The 23,726-nt window shown below is 38.1% G+C and overlaps 1 protein-coding gene across 4 annotated transcripts in view; it reads right to left on the bottom strand.

Annotated features, from left to right (window-relative positions):
• The window catches only part of LOC150088581 (sodium/calcium exchanger 3-like), a 139,670-nt gene that overhangs the window by 74,231 nt on the left and 41,713 nt on the right, over positions 1-23,726 (bottom strand). For all 4 annotated transcript variants that reach the window (XM_090369586.1, XM_090369585.1, XM_090369587.1 and 1 more), the window contains exon 2: positions 1,592-3,630. In XM_090369586.1, the coding sequence (XP_090225712.1) occupies positions 1,592-3,330 (1,739 nt within the window). In that variant the 5' untranslated portion in view covers positions 3,331-3,630. The remainder of the gene's footprint in view (positions 1-1,591; positions 3,631-23,726) is intronic.

The raw sequence follows: 23,726 nt of genomic DNA on the forward strand, positions 1-23,726 counted from the left end.
CATGTTCGTCAGCTGTCCGGGCGATCATTCGTTTCGCACTATCTGCATGGAGTGGGATGTGCGACACAGACTTGTCGAATCAGCTGGCTCTGTGACAATTACAGAACTAATCAAGTATACGAAGGAGCGAAATGAAGTGTACGACTGTCGGGCTGGCGTTCGGTAATCTCGTCAGGACACACTGTATCTTGCTCACTGAAAAAGAGAACGAAATTATTCCAGTTCCTGTCTGTTTATATGCGGAGTTCCAACGAGATGAATCTTTTGAGCAGCCAGGTTTTATTTTCATGTATCAGGGAATCAGCTATTCTGAGAAGACACTTTGATAGTTGTTTCGTGTGTAAAACTAGTTCGGCCATCTTTTAAGTAGTCGCAGAAAAATCACATCATTCTTGATGTCATTTTTCTGAAACTGTTTAAAATAAAGCATTTGTCTTAATGGAAGCGAAAAATATTATATTTTTGGCTTCCATTAAGACAAAGTCAAGGCGTACTTTGGTAACAGACGTTATTGGAATCCTGGTAGATGATATTTTAACGTTTTTGGCAGGTACACGTTATTGACCTGTGTTATACGAAGAAAAGACGAATCCATTTGCAAAGCGTAGTATTTCAAAATAATACAGCGGCTTCAAATTGTTCTTGTGGTGTTGGCTGTTTCCCTTAGCAGTCTCTACGATTTAAAAATGCTTGTGATACACGATGTAGTTGTTGTAGTAGTGTTCTAGGAGTATCAGCGACTAAGGCCATATTTTTTCGCGTATATTGTTTGTAAGTTGCTGAGTTCTGTAGTCGATTTTCTATTTGTTGGAAGAAAAACCCGAGTTTCTGAAAGGAAAACCATGTAATCCTCTCCTGAGACCGACTAACTCAGCCACGTTGCGTAAAAGCCCATAAAAATTACTCCGTCATCGACGGGACTCAAACTCAGGTCTTTTCCACCCGGTGTGGGGAGTATGGCGACCCTACCAAGAGGGCCAATGTGATGCAGGCATTTTAAGTGTTGTTTAACGATCATAAAGTTATATCCCAAGAAGTTAAGTTTGCCCTCGTGGGTAGCACGGTTGACAATAATGAAACACCATATAGTGAATATTTTCAGATTGAGTGAGTTCCCCGAGGATCTTCATTAGGTCCCTTGCTGTTCGCAGTATATTTGAACGATGTTTATCCAGTTTTTTTAACATCATCAAATTTTAACATCATCATCATTTTAACAGCATCAAAACTTGCGGCTTCCAATTAGGGATTGCAGCAGTCAGAAGCGTGCGAAGTGCAAAAAAACCTCTCTGCCATCTTCGCTTGAAAATGTTCAACCATAAATACGATTTTAAGCAGAAATCATCGTCAAAATTATCTAAATAAATCATCTGATGGTCGAAATCCACGAAGAAGATTACAAATTTACGGGGATAATATTTAATTTATTTCATTTGATTTTTTACTTTAAAACAAGCACTTATTTGCTCGTTAATAAATGGCTTTGCAAATAAGAGAACAAAATTAATTTTACATAAATGGAAATAATTTCTGTTCGATCCGAAGCCTTGCAATGTGTGGACCACTTACCTGGTCACGAAGACACACTTACCACGTCTCGTTGTTTTCGAACATGAGTTCTCCTTCCGCAGGCTTGTAGTCCTTTTCAGGCCTAGCCGTGCCGGACAGAGTTCGGTACGATATTATGATCCTTCCACGAGCACCACTGCATCTAGTGACCTTTAACCTGTACTCTCCAACCGACTCGGAAATCTCCATGTGCGCCTCCGCGAAGCTAAACACTCCACTGTGGTCGTCGTCCAGAATCATGACGGTGGCGATGGACGGGGTGACAAGCTCAATCGGCGGCCGTGGAATAGTCTGACCCGGCGACCCATTCATAGTGTGGGGAATGCCATCCGGAGTGCCCAGATAGCGGGCGTTGCTCAGCCTCACGTAGAAATGCTCATCTTCCTCGAAGATGTCGTCGTCGATGACCGTGATGAACACCTGCTGGTTGGAATCGCCGGGACGGAACACGACTGTTCCTGCGATCGCTTCGTAATCCGAACCCGCCTCGGCAGTGCCGTCCTCCGTCTCGAAATCCACGCAGATCGTGTTGCTGACGTCGCCCTCACGCGTGATGTTGACGGCGAACTGTCCGACGCTTTCCATAACGGTGTAGTGACCCGGGTTGAAGAAGATCCGCACCCGGTCGTCTTTAATCTCCTCTTTCGGGGCCACCTCCTCTTCGCTCTTCTCCGGTTCGAGTTTCTCGACCTTCCTCTTGATCATGTTTCCCCCTCCCGTCAGTTTTTTCGTTGCTTGGAGTCGGTAGTAAGCCCTGCTCTTGGGTCCCCGGTTGAGGATCTCCTCCCTGGCCATCATCTCCAGCTCCTCCATCCCGCAGTCCGGATGCTTCCTCCTCAGTTCCCTCAGCAACTGGATGTACTCCCTCCTGTGCTCCTCAAACTCCTTCACCTCCTCGTTCTCCTCCTCTTCGAACACTTTGAGTCCGCCGTCGGGTATGTTGGTCTTGTTGATTCCCATCTCCACGTCTCCCTCCCCTTCACCCCCGACGATCACCCCTCTCTTGTTCATCCGGTACTTTTTCGACAAGTACTTGTATATCAGCAGCCTCCGGTCTGCGATGTATGCCGTTAGGACGGTGGTGGGGAAGAATAGAAACGTCACCAACCCTTCCCACACTTCGATGACCCCGTACGAGGACCAAGTGAGGATTAGGTAGAGCCAGATGTACGCAAACACGCTCCAGGTCATGGTGACGAAGAACACCCGCAGATGCTTGATTCTCCGCACTTCTGTGGAAGGAATTGACCACACGCAGATCGCAATGATGACGAACATGTTGAACGCCGCGCTGCCGACAATGGTGCCGGGACCCAGCTCCCCAGCTTCGTAATGTTGTGCGTAAACTTCAATAACAGAGAGAAGTATTTCAGGGGCCGATGACCCCAAAGCCATCAAGGTCAGGTTGGAGACTGTCTCGTTCCATATCCGCACGCTGATCGTCTGGGTCTCGCCATTGGGTTTCTTGATGACCACCTCTTTCTCCTTGGAGGTGATCACTTCGATGGCGGCCATAAAGCGATCGGCAATGATGGACACTCCTACGAACATGTACACCAAGGCAATGAAATACACCACGCCCCTCGCCACCACGTCCCCCTTACTGAGGTTGTCTATGGGGAGCCACAGGGGAATGACAAGGCCGTCTTTGCACTGGGAGGAATTTTTTCCCTCCGCCAGGGGACATGCCAGTGCTAGGAAGACATATATAACAAGAGCGGGACGACGTCCGTGTATAACGGAAACTGATACTGCACACATTGTTCCGGAAACCCTCGGGATGACTGTAGGTTTCGGATTCCTCCTTGTCCTTAATGGTTGGCTATTGAGGATGGTGGGAAAAGATGATGGAGCACAGCCAGAAACGGAAACTTCATGACTTTTCGCCTCCAGGATTGCTGATCACGAGGCACGCGCACTTCGAGTGGCACGCACGATCCTGTGAGATAGAGGGATCCAACTAGTTACGTCCACGGTGAGGGAGTTCATTTCGACAGAAAGGCGACATCACTGTGTTGGTGATCACAGTAGGGAGACATCCGTCTGACCCCATTTGTGGCCCTGAAAAACAAAAAGAAAGTTCATGTAATAAAATTACACGCCACACCAGAAATGTAGTTTGAATTTTCCTATTTTGTCTAAAATTTTTAACCAAATATTTTTCTAAATACACTTCTGAGGTTTTGAATTATTTTAGAAACAGAATGGTTATTTTACTAATAAAAAAATATTTATTGCAAATAAATAGTTCGTCAGTATTTTTGAATTAGAATAGAAATCAGATAATAGCGTGATTTTCTATTCTAACAATTTCTTTATTATAAAAATTTAATTAAATTTTAATTCCCTCGTTAATTAATGTTTAAATTCAACAATATAAATGATTTAATTCCTGTTGTTATTGCATTTTTAAAGTCTGTAAATGGAAAACAAGGAGACGGTTTCTTTCAGAACATATTCTTGGCTAAAGTTTGACATCTTTAGTTACAAATATAAGATTTGACAACTGAGATCCAAGAATGAGTGAATTCAAAGAACGCTAGATTTTAAAATGAAAAATATTAAGTCTTTCTCAAAGCATTTTCTAATTTCTAAGCGCATTTGAACTGATCACCACCAATTCCTTTGTCAGATTTCTTTTAATGTCCTTTACACCATCAAATCGTCATATTGGACCACGCCATGATGCCCATCAAAATACATCCCTCATATTACGTTACAGAAAGGATTAAGGGTTTTAGACTTGTGCTCTTGGACTAAACATGGGTTTCACTGCTTCAAGCTTCCAGTAATCTAGTCTTTGTCTTGCACTGGCTGATAAAAGTCATCCATCACCTGCCAGATGACTTTCCTTTTTGTGATATGGTGTTTTATCTTGACCTATTGTTCAATCCTCGGCGGTCATCTGAAGTATACTAGATGCAATTTTTCACCTTTTGCAAGTGGGGTGTATCTAGGATTACTAACAGTCCCAGTGTCTTGAAAGGTCAAGCAGAGCATTTGGTTTTCTCAGAAAGACCGGAATCAAAGAACCTTCTGTCCATTTGACAGTGCATTCTGAATGTCAATTCCATTAGCGTTTTCAACTTCCAGGTAGCAAGCCCTAGCCTATCATACCTTGAGGAATATCTGTGACAAGTCTCAGGGACAAGATTGAATAGAGCTCTTTTCATGATTCCATTCTGAGCTGGTTTTCCATCATCGAAACCTTGGAGAGCGAACCTAGCTGAGGTCGCTTGTTTGCCCAAATTTTCTTCCAGAGTTGTCCGAATTGTTTCTCTGTTATTGTTAATTTATTATTCCATTATTTATTGTTCGCTCTTTTTACTCCCACTGAACAGAATGGCAAATAACCCTTACCGATAATGATGGTACGTCAGCTGCCACTGCGTTTGACATCATGGTCCGACTTGCATCGATGTGCGTGCAGTGGACTCGGTCCTGCAATTTAATAATCGTGCCAAATCCTGTATACAAGTACTGTATATATCTAATTTTTTAAAGATAAGCGTAAAGCAGCAAATCAGAAAGATTCAGAATTTTCTTACCCTGAAAAGGGGGAGTATCTCAGCGTGTAATTTCATACGAGACGTGGTAGCACATTAAGATGAATGTCCACATCACCCATCAGGCTTGAATTAGATTTAATAAAACAATTGAAATGACAATATTTGAAATTTTTTGTTGATTTTGACGACCTCTGCTTTTGATAATTACGAATATCTCTGATTAAGTCTCCAATTTTCAAGAGTTAACTTTAAGATGACAAACTGGCGAAATCCACTTATATAACTGGTGCCGAATAACGAAAAATAGTAGCAAAGGAGAGAGAGAGAGAGAGAGAGAGAGAGAGAGAGAGAGAGAGAGAGAGAGAGAGAGAGAGAGAGACTAAACGATCCATTTTACTGCAGACATTATTGATGTATCGACTTCAGTCAAAAAGCCGATTGTGCAGCTTTGCTACGTTTTTGGTATCGGACACGTCACTTACAATGCTAGAGGCTTTGCAAAGCACGAACACTACGGGGAGATAAAAAGTAAATAAAGAAAAAATTCGATCGTATTACGAGCTTCGGACAAGTACAGAAAAGTTCACATCTTAAGATGAAAATTGAGAAAATGAGGGGAAAATGTCAAATTTTAGATTTGGTTGGTTGTCATTGGGTTTTTGGAGCATCAGCGACTCAGGCCATATTACTCCATGTATACCCTCTGTAAATTGCGTGGGTTCTGAGGTCGAGTTTCTGTTTTCTGGACGAAAACCTCGAGTTTTCGGGAGAAAAAGCCATACTATACTCGTCTGAGACAGACCATGTTGTGAAAAAGACCCATAAAAATTACTCAGACATCGACGGGATTCAAGCTCAGGTCTTTTCCACCCGATGTGGGGAGGACGGCGATTCTACCAACTGTGCTACCCACCTAAAACCCAACAACCACAACTTGGAGTTTCCACAATATAATTTTCTTAACATTGACATTTCCAAATGGCAGCCCAAAATACCTCCAAAACTATTTGATTAATTTCAGTCATCATACATATGTCATTTGTGCGATGGCAAGGCGTGGATATCTGAAGCGAATTCTGACAGCAACTTCTGTTATCTTCATTGAAGTCAACTAAGCTTTTTGTTACCATATCAACTGACCGAACTGGGCGTGTCCCAAATCGATTACTTAGATAATTTTTTAGGTTGGGTGGTCTAAAATAGGTTTGTTTGGTTTGGGTACATCAAGCAACAGTAGTGGTATAGTAGGGCTCTTCAAAATGACAGATGCTCCAAGGGAGGTGGCATTTTATAGAAAAATACTTTGCGTTCCATCTACCTTTAATTAGAATTCGCTGTTTTATTAACTCTTAGAACCATGGAAATTTAAATTTTATCCTAACACGTGATCGGAATCTAGAGTACTTTCAAAATATGTAATATGTAGATAAAGTTTAAGAAGAGATCAAAGATATTTAATTGAAAATTAACAACTACATCCTATTGATCCCAATCTCATTACGGATAACTTAATTTTGGTCTTTGCAATTCAAGAGAAAATTAACCACCGAAAAAATTACGCTATCTAAAGAAAATATTCCCACAGATTAAAGAGAGTTCTTCTCTGCAATTAAAACAGTCTCCAATGCTGAATTTTAAGAGCCCTTATAAATCATAACCACCGCTGACTTGAGGAAATATTTGTCTTAAATTCATATTTGCGTATTAGCAAATAACATTAATATTCTTTATCAGTTTTCCTTGCTTTCAACCACGAAATACCTGAAGATGAACTTCAATGGCTAGCTGTTCTGATCTGGTAATGAGTGGGCAATTAAAATTTTAATGATGTTGAAGACTTATTAGAATTTTCGCTCCGCTTGCGTAACTGTGATATTTGCAGCTTTATTAGAGAGACAAGATGGAAGATGTTAATGGAGATTAAAAAGCTATTAGGTGCGGAAGGAATTTACCAGCGTGTGAAAACCTCAGCGAATGCGAAAATGTCATTCAAAGGAAAAGGAAAAGCTGATTAATGATGGCGCCAACGGATGGGGATTGCTTTCTACAAAAATAGATTTTTAATGATGAAAATCTAGAGATTAGAAAGGTACGGGCATTCTCCATTGTACACCAACCTGCTTCAGACGTGTGAACTACATCTAAGGTAATCCACGTGGCCAATCATCTCAGAACTCATGGATTAGCAAATAAATAGAATGAAAAGCAGCTATTTCACGCCCGTGAGTTTTGTGGGCCTTTTATGTATTGTTGAAAGAGATGTCTAAGGTAGTGAAATTGCTGGAATTGCCTAAAGAAAAATCTCATTACAAACACCCTAAAGATTCCTGAAAAAATTCTCACAATGATAAAAAACGTTTATTTCTACCAGACTTGTTTACTAGACTTATAGAATTATGTGGTGGATCCGTTGTTGACTTTTATTAAGTTTCTGGGTACTCTATCTCTCTCTCTCTCTGGTACTAAACCATCTTTTAAGAAGCACTTTACAGCTTATTTGTAGAAGTTGGAGATTGAACTTCTACTGGCTTACTGGGACTTTAAGGTCAATTCATCCAAGGTCTCAGACACGCAAGTTATTGGTAAATATTTTCATCTGTTTCTAATGTCCATTTCCTCTGCTTCTTCAATCCTGTTAAATGCTGAACACTGGGTATTATATTGGTTGGAAATGAAGGTTGTATGTTACCATCAAGAACTGGGTTACTGAAGGACATGCTTTCCAGTGGTACAAAATGAAAACGGGTTACGATTTTTTTTGTTTAAAGTTTTCAATGAATTTGATGGGTGGGACTGCGATAGTCTCAACCTGTGAAACTCCATGGTATGACGTATCCCGAGAAACCATCTACGTCAATGTCAATCCTTTAACGAATAGAAGGAAGGAAGTGCGACAATTTTTTTCATCAATGCTGCGTTGACTGTGCTTAATTCATCAGATATCGATGCTGATTTATGAAACTAATTCTTTACTACCCATGGAGGCAAGACCTTCAGAGGTTCTCTCAGATCACACAATGATTGTGTTTGACACCGTGCGGAAAAGGCTTGAGTTGGAATCCATTCGGAACGGGAACAATTTTTATGGAATTTTTTTTCACACAAAGTTAGTTTTCAGGAAGGTATTTTTCTTCACCAAAAACAGGCAAACTATCCAAAGAATACAAGCAATTTACGGACGTAGCATATTGATGAATGATGGCCTTAGCTGCCTTGGCAATCCTCGTGACAGTATAGTAATTTCGTCACTTGTGAGTAGTTTGAAGAGGCCTAGGCTGGGCGGATTGACTCTTGTCAGACATTGGAGGAATTCTTAAAGGCCTCTTCAGGCAGGGTTGAAATTTTCTGATCTCAGAAAGAGGGTGTTGATTTTTCGCCGGAGAATTATTCCATGTCTCCTAGTCCGCACAACGTGCAAATCGGCCAGTGCACACTTACACAAACATAATACACACAGCCCAATATGGATGCAGATGCTAATGTTCTATGAATAATAAAAACACTCTGGAAAATTTCATTGTGATAACTTGATACTGATTTTTGACAAATACTGATTTTTGATACTGATTTTTGACAAACTTGGTACAAATTCCCGATAATGTATTAATCCATATTTTCTTTTCAAGTCAAATTCGAGAGATCAGTATTTTGATCTATCTTTATTCCTCTTCTTCCAGACTTACTTTTTATAGTATCTAATTGTATAAGTTACTTCATGTAACTCAATTACAGAGCGCAAAAATATTTGGCTCATTGTACTCTTTAGCTCACTTGTCTGCATAAAACATGTAGGCAAGGAATGGAGCAGAAATAGCTAGCAAAGTGCGATTCAACTCCATTTATAAAGAAGACAGATGAATAATAAAAGGATCTGACGCTAGGATATGGCCCGTTTCATTACTAGAAGCCTATTGCCATAACAGCTCGTAAAAGGCCAAAGGAGACGGACATTAATCTGCCTCCTAATTACAGTGTTGGCTTGCATATCATGGAGAATGTGCCAAGCATATGACAGTGACAGAACTGTTGTTATGGCGGAACTGGGTCATGGGCAAGGAGATTCTGACCTGTACTACTGTGACAGTGGAGAATTATACTCCAAAAGACTGGGTTGAACTGAATTCAAAGACTTCCTTACTGTTAACATTTATTAAAAAGTTATTACGGTATATATACTGCCTTCTACTTTAAATTTAATAATGGTAAAGTCTGTTCTTATATCCTCTAATGCAAATGTTTAAGATGATGGTGAATCATTTCGGAAAATTCCGATTTTTAAAGATGCACCTCGCTTGCGAAGTTCATACAGGAAAAAAGGATGAAAAAATAGTTATTGGAATGTTTGCATTTCATTTGGTTAATATATATGAAGGAGTTCAATTAAAACACGTTTTAAAGCCCTTAAAATATTACAAGGTTTGACAATTAACTTTCAGGTATTGAATCAGTTTAAAGAATACCAGATATTAGAAAGAAGTCCTATACACCGTTCAAATCTTCTTCCATTCAATGTGAGTTTGATTTTAATGATCAAGTAGAAGTCCAGAGGAGAAAAATCAGAAGAATAAGGGAGTGGTTTGGATCAACAATCCCACATTTTTCAAAAAATTCACTGCATACTGGAAAGTCTAAGATTCCTTTTAAAAAGTTATGGCACTAAAACTCATCTTCTGCAACAGTCAATCAAAAATAAAATTTATGGTCTTCGTGGTAGCGTAATAAATCTCCAAAGATAGTCTCATTCTTGACTTTATGTTAGCCATAATCACGAAGAGTGAGTTGAACACTTCCACAATTCAGCTGTTTTGAAAGTTCACTAATCAGTATACATCTGTATATCCGTAGTGCAATTTCCAACAGTCCAGTCCAAAATTGTTAGTGGATTTCTCGCGACAGTTCGCTAATCAATTGTTCTAAAATCGACAAAAAATCTTGTATCCTCTCTCTTCACCACAGCCAACATTCTGTTGTGAATTTCTAGTGGTTCTTGCTTTTCTCATTTCTAAAGCACTACACCAAGTTGTTCGATGGGCACCAAAACTGAACTTGATTGACAAGTATTAATTAATAACTGTCTGAAATATCAAACTTCGCAAAAACCCGCTCAGTTGGGAAGCCGCTGTTATACTTAAGGCGGATAGAGTGAAAAATTACCGAATGGACAAAGTCCCTCCTCATTCAGTTCAACCTAAAACACAACACTTAAGCCTAGTTAATTTACAAATAGATAGAATATAAAGGGACGAGATCTATTCTGGAAATCATTGTAAGAAAAAACGAATTCTTGCTTTAAAACAGGACTTTACTTCCTAAATTTTGTTTATCTATTATTCAAAGAAATTAACGCAGCTTCTTATAAGCATAACTTTCACGTATCTTAACTTAAGACACTTTGCGGATCACCGGGTGGTCCGCAGACTTTGAGTCCCGCTGGTCTAGTAACGAAGCGATATCCTCCTTAACCACACATGACATATTCACATGATTACCGCAATTAGCTGGAGAAGATACCGTGGCTGATCAATAGAGAACCGTTAGTTGATGACTACTCCTAGTGGGAGCGCTCCTGGATCGGCTAATTGAAACGAATTAAAGAAATGACAAAAGAAGGGGGTTGATTCGCTAAATTCTTACCTCGAAAAGTTCTGGTGATAAAAGTGCAGCAGACAGACTCGAAGTAAAAGCCACTTTTACATCATCAACTCTACAGCTTGGAGTTTTTTGTTTTGTTTTTTTTTGGCAACGCGCCGTATCAGTTTCTATCCCATTGCATTTGTTGGCCACAGCACGAAATCGGCAATCACACGCAGCTTTTCCGCTCTATGATAATTAGGTGAACCGGCCAAACCACTCAGCGTTGTTCCACTAACCTCCGGCTTTACTACGTTGCACCATTTCATTTCAGACGAAATCGCCTCGCTTATTTTGCGAGATGAAAAAGACGGGCTTTGATGTAACAGATTATGGAATACGATATTTTGTTCAGTGGGGTGTACAGGGAAGAGTCGAAGTGTTGTCAGCGTCTTTGTCACTTGACAAATTTCCATTCGGAATTTGTTCGTTTAAAATCGAAGTGGGAAAATGTGGATGAATTGAAGAATCGAATGCTTTCATAGATCCTTTCGGGAAAGCCCAAAGAGACTATCTTTTCAATTTTATTGGCAATAAAAATAGGCATGTGTTTATATAACAAATGAAGAAATTCGTAAGAGAGAGAGAGAGAGAGAGAGAGAGATAATGAACATGAAAATTAGAGAAGAGAATAAAGGGAAAGACAGAGAGAATCAGAAAAAGAAAGATACAAGGGAGAAAAGATAAACAAAGACAGAAGGAGAAAAAAATATAAAGAAAGATAGATGGATTGGAGGCAAAGAAACAGCGAAAGAGAGGAGGAGAGAGAAAAATGGAAAAAAAAGAAAAAAAGAGAAGGAGAGAAAATATAGCGAGCGAGCCAATCCCCACGAGATACAAGTACAACAGAATATCAAGCCAGTATGTTATTTATTTGCTCATTCACTGCTGCAGTTGAAACAAAATTGAACTGAAACTCATTTTAAATTACTTGTGAGAAATCTCAGCATAAAGAGAAAGATACTGGGCATGCTCTTTAAGAAAGGAAAATTAATTGAAATTTATCTATTACCAGACTACAAAAGAGCACAGGGCTTACTATTACACGTGCTTCACGTTGTTACTTTGTATTCCAACAGAATTTCGAAATAATAGGGCAAATCATTTCAATGAGACTTTTTTCCAACTTGATGCTCGAAGATTTTCTCGGTTAGCTGGGTCTAAATAATACAGTTACTTGGTCATGCTCCATAATTGCGGAGGATGCGTTTAATTTAACTTTACAAAGAGCACCCATTAAATTTTGCTCATGGGTTTCGCGTATCAGAGAGCGCCAAATAGCACATTCTTATCGTGTAGTATAATTGAGTTGAAGTTATGAATAAAGAAAATAAATTTCGCAAGATATTATTAAGGAGTGAAAGCAGAAAGTAATGCTCTTTAATTGCTAATTTCCACCAGAGTTCACTGCAGGGATTTCTACAAAGGCATTCGAATTTCTCTCTCCTCTTACCCCCACTCCCTCCTGAGATTATACTGAGCACCTACAGATGGTAGCAAGTGGCTGTTATACAAGTCAGTTGTAAATGTTAGTGACTTCCGTCACTAACATTTACAACTGATGCGATACAATCCCTTCTACCAAAGGCATCATTGTTGAGTGCTTCAAATGCTGGAGCTAAAGAAGCCCTTTTAGTCGCTGATGGTGAGATTTCACATTGAAAAATATCGGGATAATTTGAAATCGTTTATTTACTCAGAAATACAACAGCATAGCTTTGCAATGGATGGTTCTCTACTCAAGAAACATATCTTTCAGCGTTATAATTAAATGCATAAACTTATCAATGCATTAAATTATGAAAGGAGTCCTTCGAGGTTCTTCTTTAGGCCCATTATCTGAAAACATGTATTAGTGATATAACTCAGGGGACGTCAGTTAATAACTTGTTTTTGTTTGTAAAAAGTATTTTCCCCATATTAAATAATAATAATAATTGAAGCAGCAATGGCTTTTATAGCATTTTTACCAGGTAAATAAATAAATTATTTTTCTCCTTTACAGTGATTTTAAGTTTAATTCAGAATTTCTAATTTGTTTTCTTTCTTATATTTATTCAGTGAGCTTCTGTTAATAATGGAAGAATCCCATGGAATTCTGTAAAATACTCCTCAGTGTGCCCATTATCTTAACGAACAAAGCTAGAGAGGTTGCAGTCACCACCGCAGTGCCATTTATCATTCGCTCTCTCTCTCTCTCTCTCAACAATTTCCTATTAATAATTAGCGTAATGTTTTCTGTTGGAGAATAAAAAACATCGTCAAATTTTGGGTGCAGATAATGGTATGTTCTACCAGCGGTAATTTAGAAACGGAAATAACGTGACGTGACTAGCGTTTTGCAACAATATATATTCTCCGACGACATTTCATAGGTCACGTGATCCTTGTGCACGAGATTATATTTTTGCCTGTACCCAAAAGACGTCGGTTTCTTTTGAAATAATGGATTTTAGTGTTTATAATCCTACGAAAGAATTCTACTGTATTGCACCTCTGTCATGCAGGAATGCGCATTCTCAAGGGGCTATTCAATGCGCTTGTATTTCTGCTGGTATACATGCAAACTGACAAGTTTTTTTTTTTTTTTTGAACAGTTTTCACAGAAATAAAAAGAAATATCTTATATTTGATCGACATTGTTCCGTAGTAGAAATTTATTGCAGCTCCCACTTTCTCTGAATTATATTAAAAAATTGAGAATTTGTTTTTTTTGGTAACTGGTGATGAAAAAAATAAGGTACGAGTAAAGAAATTAAAAGTTATAAATTACATCAGTTGATTAGATATGCTGAATCAGATGCAAATATAATTAGAGGGCATTGTTTCTTTATATTTTTCTAGAAACAGATGATAGAAAGTATCTGTTTGTCACAAGTATAAAATTAAAATAATCAGATATGGATAGAATAAGGTTGAGATTGTTCAGCCTATTAAAAGCTGCAAATTGCATGTACTGGTAGTTTGTCTACGTTATGGAATGAAAAAATCCAGATGAGAAGAGTTCCTCTATCACAAGTCATTTTGAATTTTGGCCGGAAATGGGAATCGAATCCAGGCCATAAAAATAAATAAAAGACATATTTGAAAGAACGATCCATAAATACAGAGAAGAGGCGATAATGATTAATAATGGTTATCGGATAGAACACACGTCTGTCAATTTGAACAACTTATGACACATAACTGGAATTATGCGGAAAGTAATATTTCACTGACTGGACGCGTAAACTTTTATAAAATATTTAATATCACGTTCGAGGACAAAAAACTTTAAAATCTGGTATACTGGTATACCAGTGTACGCCATAATAAAAAAAAAATTAACTGTTAATTCTATTTGCAAACATTACAGTAAGATTAAAGACAACGCCATTCTACACTGCACATTTTAGCCAAGTGGATGCGATCGAGTCGACTCTGTTCTAGTAGACGCGCGTTCTCCCGATGAACACAAGCTAATGAAAGAATGATGCATACCTTTATATAATAAATTACATTTGGCCCTTTGTTACCTTTTCGCGTGAAGTGTTTATCAATTGTTCGTAAAAGCAATTTTGTATTTTGAAGCACCGTGCAAGACGTGTAAGGCATGCTTCGCTGCATGTTATCGTGCCCAGTTTATGTAACATTAATCTCGTCGTGCTAAACTGCAATGGTTAATGTAGAAAAGTTAGCTTGTATAACGTGACTTTGCATAAATAACCAGCTATTAAATCATAGCTAGTTATATATTATTTCCTAGATTTTATAAATCTAAAATCTATTTAGCTTTTCAAAACACAATTTTGGAAGTTTTCACTTCCGTAATTCACACTGAGCGAAATTTACGCCAGATTTCAGTTTTCCGGATATCCCCAGTTCTCATTATTGACTCAAAATGCACATCACAGTGTTCACGTGAAGTACCGTTACTGAAGATTAAAAAAAAATAGTAGCACGCTAATATAAGTAATGCACAACTGCTGTCTCAAAATATGTGTACATCATGCTTTTGAACGTAAAGCATTGCTGCGATAGATTTGAAAAATGATAGCGACGCGTTATATAAATACTGCGCAATTTCTTTCTCAAAACATACACCATGCTTCTTCACTTGAAGTATTATTGCGGTATTTTACAAAAAGGACGTGTTATGCACGTACTGCGCAATTTATTTCTCGAAATTTACATTATGCTTCTTCACGTGAGGCATTGTTGCGATAGATTAAAAGACGTGACGTGTTATGTACGTACTGCGCAATTTATTTCTCGAAATATACGTCATGCTTCTTCAGTGAAGCATTGTTGCGATAGATTAAAAAAACGTGACGTGTTATGTACGTACTGTGCAAAAAGTGACTCGAAATACATATTGTTGCAGTTTTGCGCATGAAATATTGTTATGATAATTAAAAATATAGCTTCGGTAGTACCAGTGATATAACAGAATTCATATGTGCTGGAAAAAATAGAATCGAACAAAAATATACAGAAAGAGTAATTAGAAAATAGGCGTCTAATTAAATAACCTGCTTGATTAACTGAGAGCCACAGCTACAGACCAGCGAGCAGCACCACTTGATGAATATTTGTCAATTATTTTCCACTAAGGTTCGCTTAGATGAATATTTCTGACACTAAATTGGGCAGGAAGTATTTTATGATGTTTATCACTCTCTACTGTCTTCCAGATGAGTAGCAGCAAATTACCTTAGTGATCCTTAAGGATCACTGGGCTAATTTAATGACAGGGTAATACGCACTGGAGACGTAGTATAAATAATCCGTTATTTATGGTCCTGGCTATATCATTAAGTAGAAATATCAATTAATTTATAATTTAATAGACTGCTGATAACCATATTTGGGAGAGGAAGTCTTATATGAAATGCGCGGACATTTTATTGAAAATATCCATGATAACAAAACCATAATTGTTAATTACTTTAGGATTATCGATTTATGGAGACTTACAGCGTGCAGATATACCTTATTAGTAGAATCCCACTGTCAATCGAAACAGATGACACACGTGGTCCTTAACTATCATTCACACCGTAATGCGTACTTTGAATAGAGCCATTTATTCAGTTCACATCTTCGATGCTACTAATTGCAGTCGTGTTTTAGTATTATCCACTGCGAATTCTGTGTCTATTATCTTATCTTTAATAAACGAGTTCCATCATTCATTTGGAAAGCTATCTAAGGTTTAACAGAGGTAGATAACAAGGTTTGATGCAGCTTTAGCTCATCTACGATGGCTAACAGAGCGCTCGTGAATTGTTACCAGACATTAGTGACCATCAGGTATGTTTGTTTCAGATAAAGGATGTTCCCGATGTCTAATTGAGGAGTACTTTACCAAATGAATATCTACAATTTATTGCGAATACGACTGTATATTTCTGATGTACGTTATAACCGGACAATGGCAGAGAGATCATGTTCTTAAAAATTAAACGGCAATTAAACTATTTAAGATTATTGTCAGAATATTTAACAGAAGTGAGGGTTTAGCTTCAACTCGTGAAACAAAGCTATTTTTATTAGTAATGAGCTGTGAGGTAACCTTTTTTCCTTTTTACATCGCTAGGAATCGTAAAAATGGTACGCTTGAAAAGAGGAATTGATGATTTATCATATTTTGAAGTAAAACAAAGCACGGGGGTCATAAAGTCTAGCTTAACGTGTTACTAATCACATGACAGAGATAGAAATGGCATTTTACAAAACTGTGAATTATTCAACGTCATCAACTGCACACGTAAGATAGCAATTTGGGGCTAAAATAAGATACCCAATAACATTAATGTCAAAAATTTAAACGAACATCTAAGAAACACGAAAGGGTGAGCAATGGGTAAGATTTAATTAAACGTCTGATAAGAACATCTTTGCTTCGTTTCTGCTCTTCAAATAGCATTTCCGTGGAAATTAAGAATTGATTTAAACGAAAAATATAAAAGGAAATAAAACTTGCGCGAGCCAAATTCACTAATTCGGCCATTCTGAGACAAAATACAAAATTCCATCAGTTGTAACGGGATTTGAACCCGGATCCTTTCCACGGTTTTTTGAAGAAACTTAGAAATACTGTTAACAACTTCAATGGAAAGCCAAATTCAAATTTATAGAAGACGATGGATAAATTCGTTAATAATTATATTTAGAAAAGCAAAGAGGGAATGAGCATTGGAGGAATAAGTCAAAGCCACTTTTTTTTAAATTAAAATTGCAGTTATTTTGAGCAATTATTCTGATGGGAGGCAGAGAACATTAGAAGGAATAGGCGAGGTTTTTTGCTACTTGGATTAATAATTAGCAAATGTCAAAGATTCACGTATCTACCGATGCAATAAAATAGGGGGAGTCCAATCTGGAATGCTGTTTTTCATGCCAAAAAGCAGTTCTGTAAGAATGCGTTCTTCATCCATTAGGCCAACGAAAGCATGTTAATAGGCAATGTGATTTACCTGAAAATCCGAAGTGGCCATTTTAAGAGGGAAGTAATTATAGTAAGGCGTAATGGATCATAAAAAAGAAATTCAACCAAATCGTCTAAATTATTTCTGTTCTGTTTAAACGCCCGACTGATTCAAGGTCTGTAGAGATTAGAAGTGTCAAAAGTGAATGCCAATTTTGAATCCTTTAGTCAGCTGGAAATGCAGCTTTTTTCCTTCTGGGAACGATAAATGGATGTCTCTACTCTGGGCCTTGTTCGGTTGATGCTTAGGTAAAACTGCGCACAAAAACGAAGTATTTGTGTGAATCCCTCGACCTTTCTTGCAGTAGACTGTTTAAAAATTCACAGCCGATGCTTTGGGAATTACAAATGTCCATTTTCCTTTCTAGCTGTTTCTATATTTTTACTCCTATATCTTTCTATAGAGGATAAGCTTGAACTCTCGGAAACTCAGCGCCACCGTACAACCACTCAAAATTTTGGGAAACTGCAAGTAAATGGCAAGAGTGTGCATGTTCACGCTGATACAGTTTGTTAAGTTCTGACATGTCTGGTAATTGCAGTGTGGCTTTTAGTATTATGCTGTAAGTGTGAATGGGTTTGTGAGTTATATAATGGAGGATTTGAAGGCTGCCCAACGTTTTGTTAATCGCTATTCTATTTGACGTGGTGCGAATGCTACAGAGACTGTGAGAGAAATATTGCACGTGCGCAGAGACCAGTCTTTGGAAAAAAAACTACAATTTTTAAGTGCCACAGGTGCACCAGAAAGTCAAGAATCTGTGGTCAAAACGTGGTGATTATAACCACCGTACTACCGGACTCATTAAAAGTATAGATTCTTTTGGTCTGAAGGATATCATTCAAGATCCACACAGAATTAAGTTAGGTTAAGTGTATGTTTCTACCGCAAAAGCAACTAAGGTTATGAGTCGTTACTATATCGTGTTTGTAACTGCGGTCATTCTTCGGTCGTTTTTGGCCAAAAAACCTCAAATTTTCTGGAGAAGAACCCATGTAACCCTCGCCTAAGACTGACCGAGTCAATTAGTATTAAGAACCTTTTGAAAAACAGCCCATAAAATTCCTTGCGTCATCGAAGGGATTCGAACTGAGACCTTTTCTCACCCAGTACAGGAGGGCGACGATTGTAACCACTCTGATGTCCATGAGGGCCCACAAAGGAAAATGAGGAGACAAGTTGGTCCCCCCCCCTGCCCCTGTGGAGTTCATTATCCAAAACAGAGTGCCTCAGCAAAATGTTTCCGGTAAATCCATATGTTAATAAGTTAAATTCTTCCAGAGACGTCCATCGTGATAGCGTAGTGGTGTTGCTACTATTATAACCATGGAAGTCAGGTCTCTTCAAATCCATTAAGAGAGGTCTGGGTTCATTTCCTGTCAATGACTGGAGAATTTTCGATTGAGGTTCTCTTCAATCGAGAGTAGAATTAGCCGATCCCAGGAGGATGGAGAAGGATTTTTACTCCGTGAATTCTTCCTGGTTTTTCAGCCGATCCAACATGCAAATCCGCCCGTGCACATACGCACACTGATAAGACATAATACAAAATGGCATAATATGGTCTAGATTGAAATTCCCTTAAAAATTTAACAACAATCTTCGAGAGAAATTCTGTATGGATATAATCTACAGGAGACAAAACATGGCACAGATGTACCAAGATGTCTTGTTGTAAATCCTTCTGGCCAATAGGCTAGAACGGTGATTACATCGGCTATTGGTTTCCATAGTTTGGAATAAATTGTTATTTATTTTATTATAATTATTACGACATCCCCCTGAAAGCAGCATTGTCCCAGCGTTCCTTGTATAGTAATGCCAGAACCAACTGGAATAAACCATGCCACAAACTGACAAGTAGAAATTCATCTTAGATGCTATAAGTCCTCTGGTCTTAAAAAAAAAACAAAACTGTAGGTCAGGATAAAAGTTGCTATGGACTTTTACTGCCTACTTATATCGATCTGCACGGGCGAACGTTACAAATTCCAGTTGACAGGAACCTAGCAGTGGGTTTACGACACTTGAAGATCCCCCCATTGAACTTGACAACGGCTAACAGAATTTCAAACTGTATGTGTCTTCGGCCCAACCTGTCACTTTGCTTTCGCAATTGTTGGAAGTTTGATAAATTCACCATCGTGTAGCATCAGAGTCCTCTGGCGGAATAGGATTTAGTGGAAAGAAAAAAAACGTATAAAACCAAAATTACGGAGTGTCAGGTGACTTGCTATTTCATCTCATTAGGTTAAGTTCATCCAGGGATCAAGATGTGCGCATCTTTTTTCTTTCCTTAAGAGACGTTTCCCAGTACTCTCCTGCCTCTTATACAACTATTTATCGTCTGCTTTTTTCGGATGCGCAACATAAAATCTTCATACGAGAGACGCAATTACCTACTCTCCTGGCGTCTTTGGAGAATAGTGCAAGAAATATTTTGACTGTAATGGCCAGGCCGAGGAAGACATCACAATTACTAGGCTTAGCACGAGCCACGCATTTTGCTAACACCACCATGTACGCCATTGTCAGGTAACTTGAATGAGGCGAAGGCTGTAAGTGAGAAGATGAAGCCACCGAGATTAGTTAAGAAATCACAGGAAGAAGCATCGTGCTTAATGCACAACATGTGCAGAAGAGAGCTAAAGAGATCGTGGTTTTATATAAGAAAAACTGCGATTTCTTGGATAAAATACGTTTCCTATTTCTGAGTAGAGAGAGAGAGAGAGAGAGAAAGAGAGAATCTTAATGGTATTTGTTACTTGCATTAAACAGAAGGAAGATGGTAGATCTTAATGAAGCTTGCAATATCTATGCAAGACCTTAATGAAGCTTGCAATATCTATGCAAGATCTTAATGAAGATTGCAATATTGAAGCCTGCAATGTCTGTTGACTAATTCTATCCAATACCATAGACAGAATTAGTCAACAAGGATTTTGCATTTTAAAATGCAAAATACGTACCTTTGCCTGTTTTTCTGGATGAAAAACCCGAGTTGCCGGGGTGGAAAACTTTTGCTCTCTACGCCTGAGATAACTAAGGCTGTGAGGCGTATAATGCCTCCGTAATTGTCGATATTCTTCGATCGGTTTGCTGTACAAAAAACTTCACTTGACCCTAGCCTGAGACCGACTGGCTGACCCATCCATTTGTAAAAAACTTATAAAAATTCCTTCCGTCATTAACGAGGTCCAACCTCAAGTCTTACCCATCGGTGTGGAAGGACGCTGAGGCAATTAAGACCATAAGGCAACGTGTGGCCGCTCCTCATAAACTGATGAATACTCTCATCGATTTGTGAGTTTTGCTGGATAAAAAACCGAACTTGAGAACTAGATCTTCAGCCTGTCCCGAGAGCGACTAGTTCGGCCACGGTGTGAAAATTGTCCCAAAACAGATTCTATATTATAACGGATTTCCATTTCAGAATTCTACATGGTTAACAACTGCTTAGAAAAGTTATAATTGCAAAGAAGAAAACTTCTTGTGTTCTAGGTGGCAATGAAGCGATATTTCTGGTATGCTTAGGTTAAGAAATGATAGAAATCAGGGTTAATCTCATTAAAGGGAGGATGTTCTTTGTCTATAAATCTAAGTGGTGTTGAGGATGTGCGCGGGAGTAATTGATTAATATTTGACGAGAAAGAATTTAAAGAATTTTAAATAATTACTTGAGATATTCTCAGCGTTGTAGTTATTCAGCACAAGTGGTTTGTACACGTACCCTGAGCGCCGAATCTATAGACAAAAACTTCTAGCCAGTGGAAGAGGGTTGTTGATATATTAGAGAATGAGATTAAGTTGACTCAGAAGTGGTCTAGACGGTTTGTAGTGAACTGGCCATCAATTGCAAAAAAACATAGATGATAGACAACATAGGTGAGCTTACACAGAAAAACCACGCCAAAACTGATTAGATGCTTTTAAAATGTCTAGAGTAAATTCTTCAGTTTCTATAAACTTTTCTAGGAAATTTTTCCAAAGATGAATGGCAATATCTTCCGTGGATCCCTAGCGATGTAATCAATATTGACAATCAGTGATCAGACAAACGGTCCGGAGATAATGCAGGACAGCAATTAAGGATTTCTTGTTTACTTTAGAATCGGTTGAAGTAAGAAGATAACTAGATAGTCAAGGTTTGTCTATCTAGTCTTGGGAGTTCACTGGTGGGGAAAATTCCATGTATAAAAAATTATTGGTGATTATGAAGAAGACACATAAAACACTGACCAGTGTTGTTCATTATCCTTAATTTTAAATTGCACATTTTAAATGATGACTTCACAACCATAACTATGAAACTAGAGATTTGGACGTTGACAAATTTCAGAAATTTCGTCATGATCATAATTTTATACGATGTGCAGAAACAAAAGTAATTTGTTGACTTCACTTTTATTGGCTACTGAAAAAATTTGACCCATGGAAGATTGTGAGCTGTGAAAGATCAACGAGCCATGTAAGATTGGAAAGTAAAGCAAATCTCAAAGCAGCGAGCATGCATTCTTTTTGTTGCAATCTGCACGCTTATTCAAAGTCTGGAGGTTCACACACAGGGTGGAATTCTTATTTAATCTCTTTCGTCCTCCAGCGTCCGATTTCCAGTTTTTTCTTTTCATCTGATTTTCTCCGTACTCCATCAACTATCCCTTAACTTGCAGTACACCTCAATTTATTCGGTTTTCTCCCTTCCTGTCAAGAGCAGTGGTTCTACTTCGCTTTATCGAACGCTACCAATGTCTACCAAAGCCATTACGTCCCCTATCGGGCCATCAGAGAACCACTCTATACGATTAATCTTTAAACGAAGTCTTCTCTTGCTGCTTTCTAATAGCAACGAAATCAGACTCCAGAGGTCACAGAGACCATCATTTCTTGCTAATTATAATTAAAGTAACGACCACTGTATGACTACCGAGGTTGATGAATGCGGACGTCAAAGGCACTGGCTCCGTTTGGTTATAAGGAAGAGAAAAATTGATGTAAAATAAAGGAAACTCAACTCTATTATTAAAAGTGGCTAGTAAAAGTCAGATATGGAGAAGAACTCATCTGACAAGACCAGTAAGGTGCCTTGTTGACCCTTGATCTAATTTTTCAATTGATCATTCAGTTCGTAATATGGTCATGGCGTAGCAGTGAACTCCTTCCAAAGAAATTTACTTTAATGATATTATTAAACAACTTAATATGCATAATCTATTATTTGGTATACATTACTGAAGAAAAGTTATTCATTGTGAATTATGGTCTGTTTAAAATTTTTGATATTAACTTTCAACTGTCAGATCCACCTTTGAATTTCCTTGGTCAACCAAGCTGGATTTGGATTCAGTTCTGTGAAAGCGATTTAAGACTTCATATAAATATTCTTGGTTGAATAACCAGGTATATTAATGCCACTTCTGCTAATATTCTTCACTATCTATGTGTTCTAAACATTGCAGACAACTCTCATGATCTCCATCTTTGAAACTACCCTTCTACATAAGCGTAAAAATGGCGCTTTTTAAAATGAAATATGGTTGCAAGGCTTTGTTTTATAAATCTTTGTTAATCAATGTTTGTTTTATGATGAATAGCTTTAACATTTGAATTCCAACTCCAACGTTTTTCCTTCATAAAAATGATTGTCATTCTACACCTGGCAATATGCCAACCACACTTTGTTTTCCACTCGTGTATTAACAACCGAATTTTTTCCAGTTATATTAACTACAAATGGAAAATAGTCATTATGCTCTAATTAATACACTTTTACACTCGATGGTATTTGTCGTACATAAATATCAAAAGAAGTATTCTTGGAAACCAAGGAGAACTTTAATGGTGTATTCTGGAGAGCACAAACAAACACGCATTCCAAGTTCTGTTTTTGATGGATATTTGAGTCCGAAACAGCTATTAAGCAGGCCATTACTTTAGATGAAAACAAAACCCATCGATAACACGGGTTCTGATCTAATTTATTGTTTAAAACATGTCAACACTAACTACGAGCTAGTACCTCAAATTACCTTCTGTAATAAACACAAGTTTATAAACAAAATTCTAATGGATCCTGCTTCAATAAATGAACAAAGGGTAATGTGCAGATTATAAACATTGATCAATAACCCTAATGGCTCGGAATAAAAGAAGGAACAATATTGAACGAGGGGTGGATCCTCCTCAGATATCAACAGAACCAGATTATATTCAGTCCAAATCATAGATGTGTAATGCAAATCTATCTCCACTGAATGGAAGATTTAAGAGATCGCTATTACTGGCCAGTTTTGAAGACAATAATTGTAATAATCCTTTTAAGGGCCCTCCTTCCTGAGAGTCTCTACCAGATTATTTTTGCTGAACAGACAAGCCAATTTATAACGTTTGTCACAGCGAGCACTTATGGGGACTTTTTGTTCTGCAGCAGGCTGTTACGATCTGTATTGGATTATTTGAGTTTCCATGGTAACTCTCTTTGCTTTATAATTCGAAGTCATGTCATGAAATTGGAGCGCTGTTTTACGGGAGATGGAAAGTCAGAATTAAT

The sequence above is a fragment of the Mastigoproctus giganteus genome, chromosome 3 (genome assembly GCF_048544385.1).
Source record: "Mastigoproctus giganteus isolate SK-2022 chromosome 3, ASM4854438v1, whole genome shotgun sequence".
NCBI classification, from domain to species: Eukaryota; Metazoa; Arthropoda; class Arachnida; order Uropygi; family Thelyphonidae; genus Mastigoproctus; species Mastigoproctus giganteus.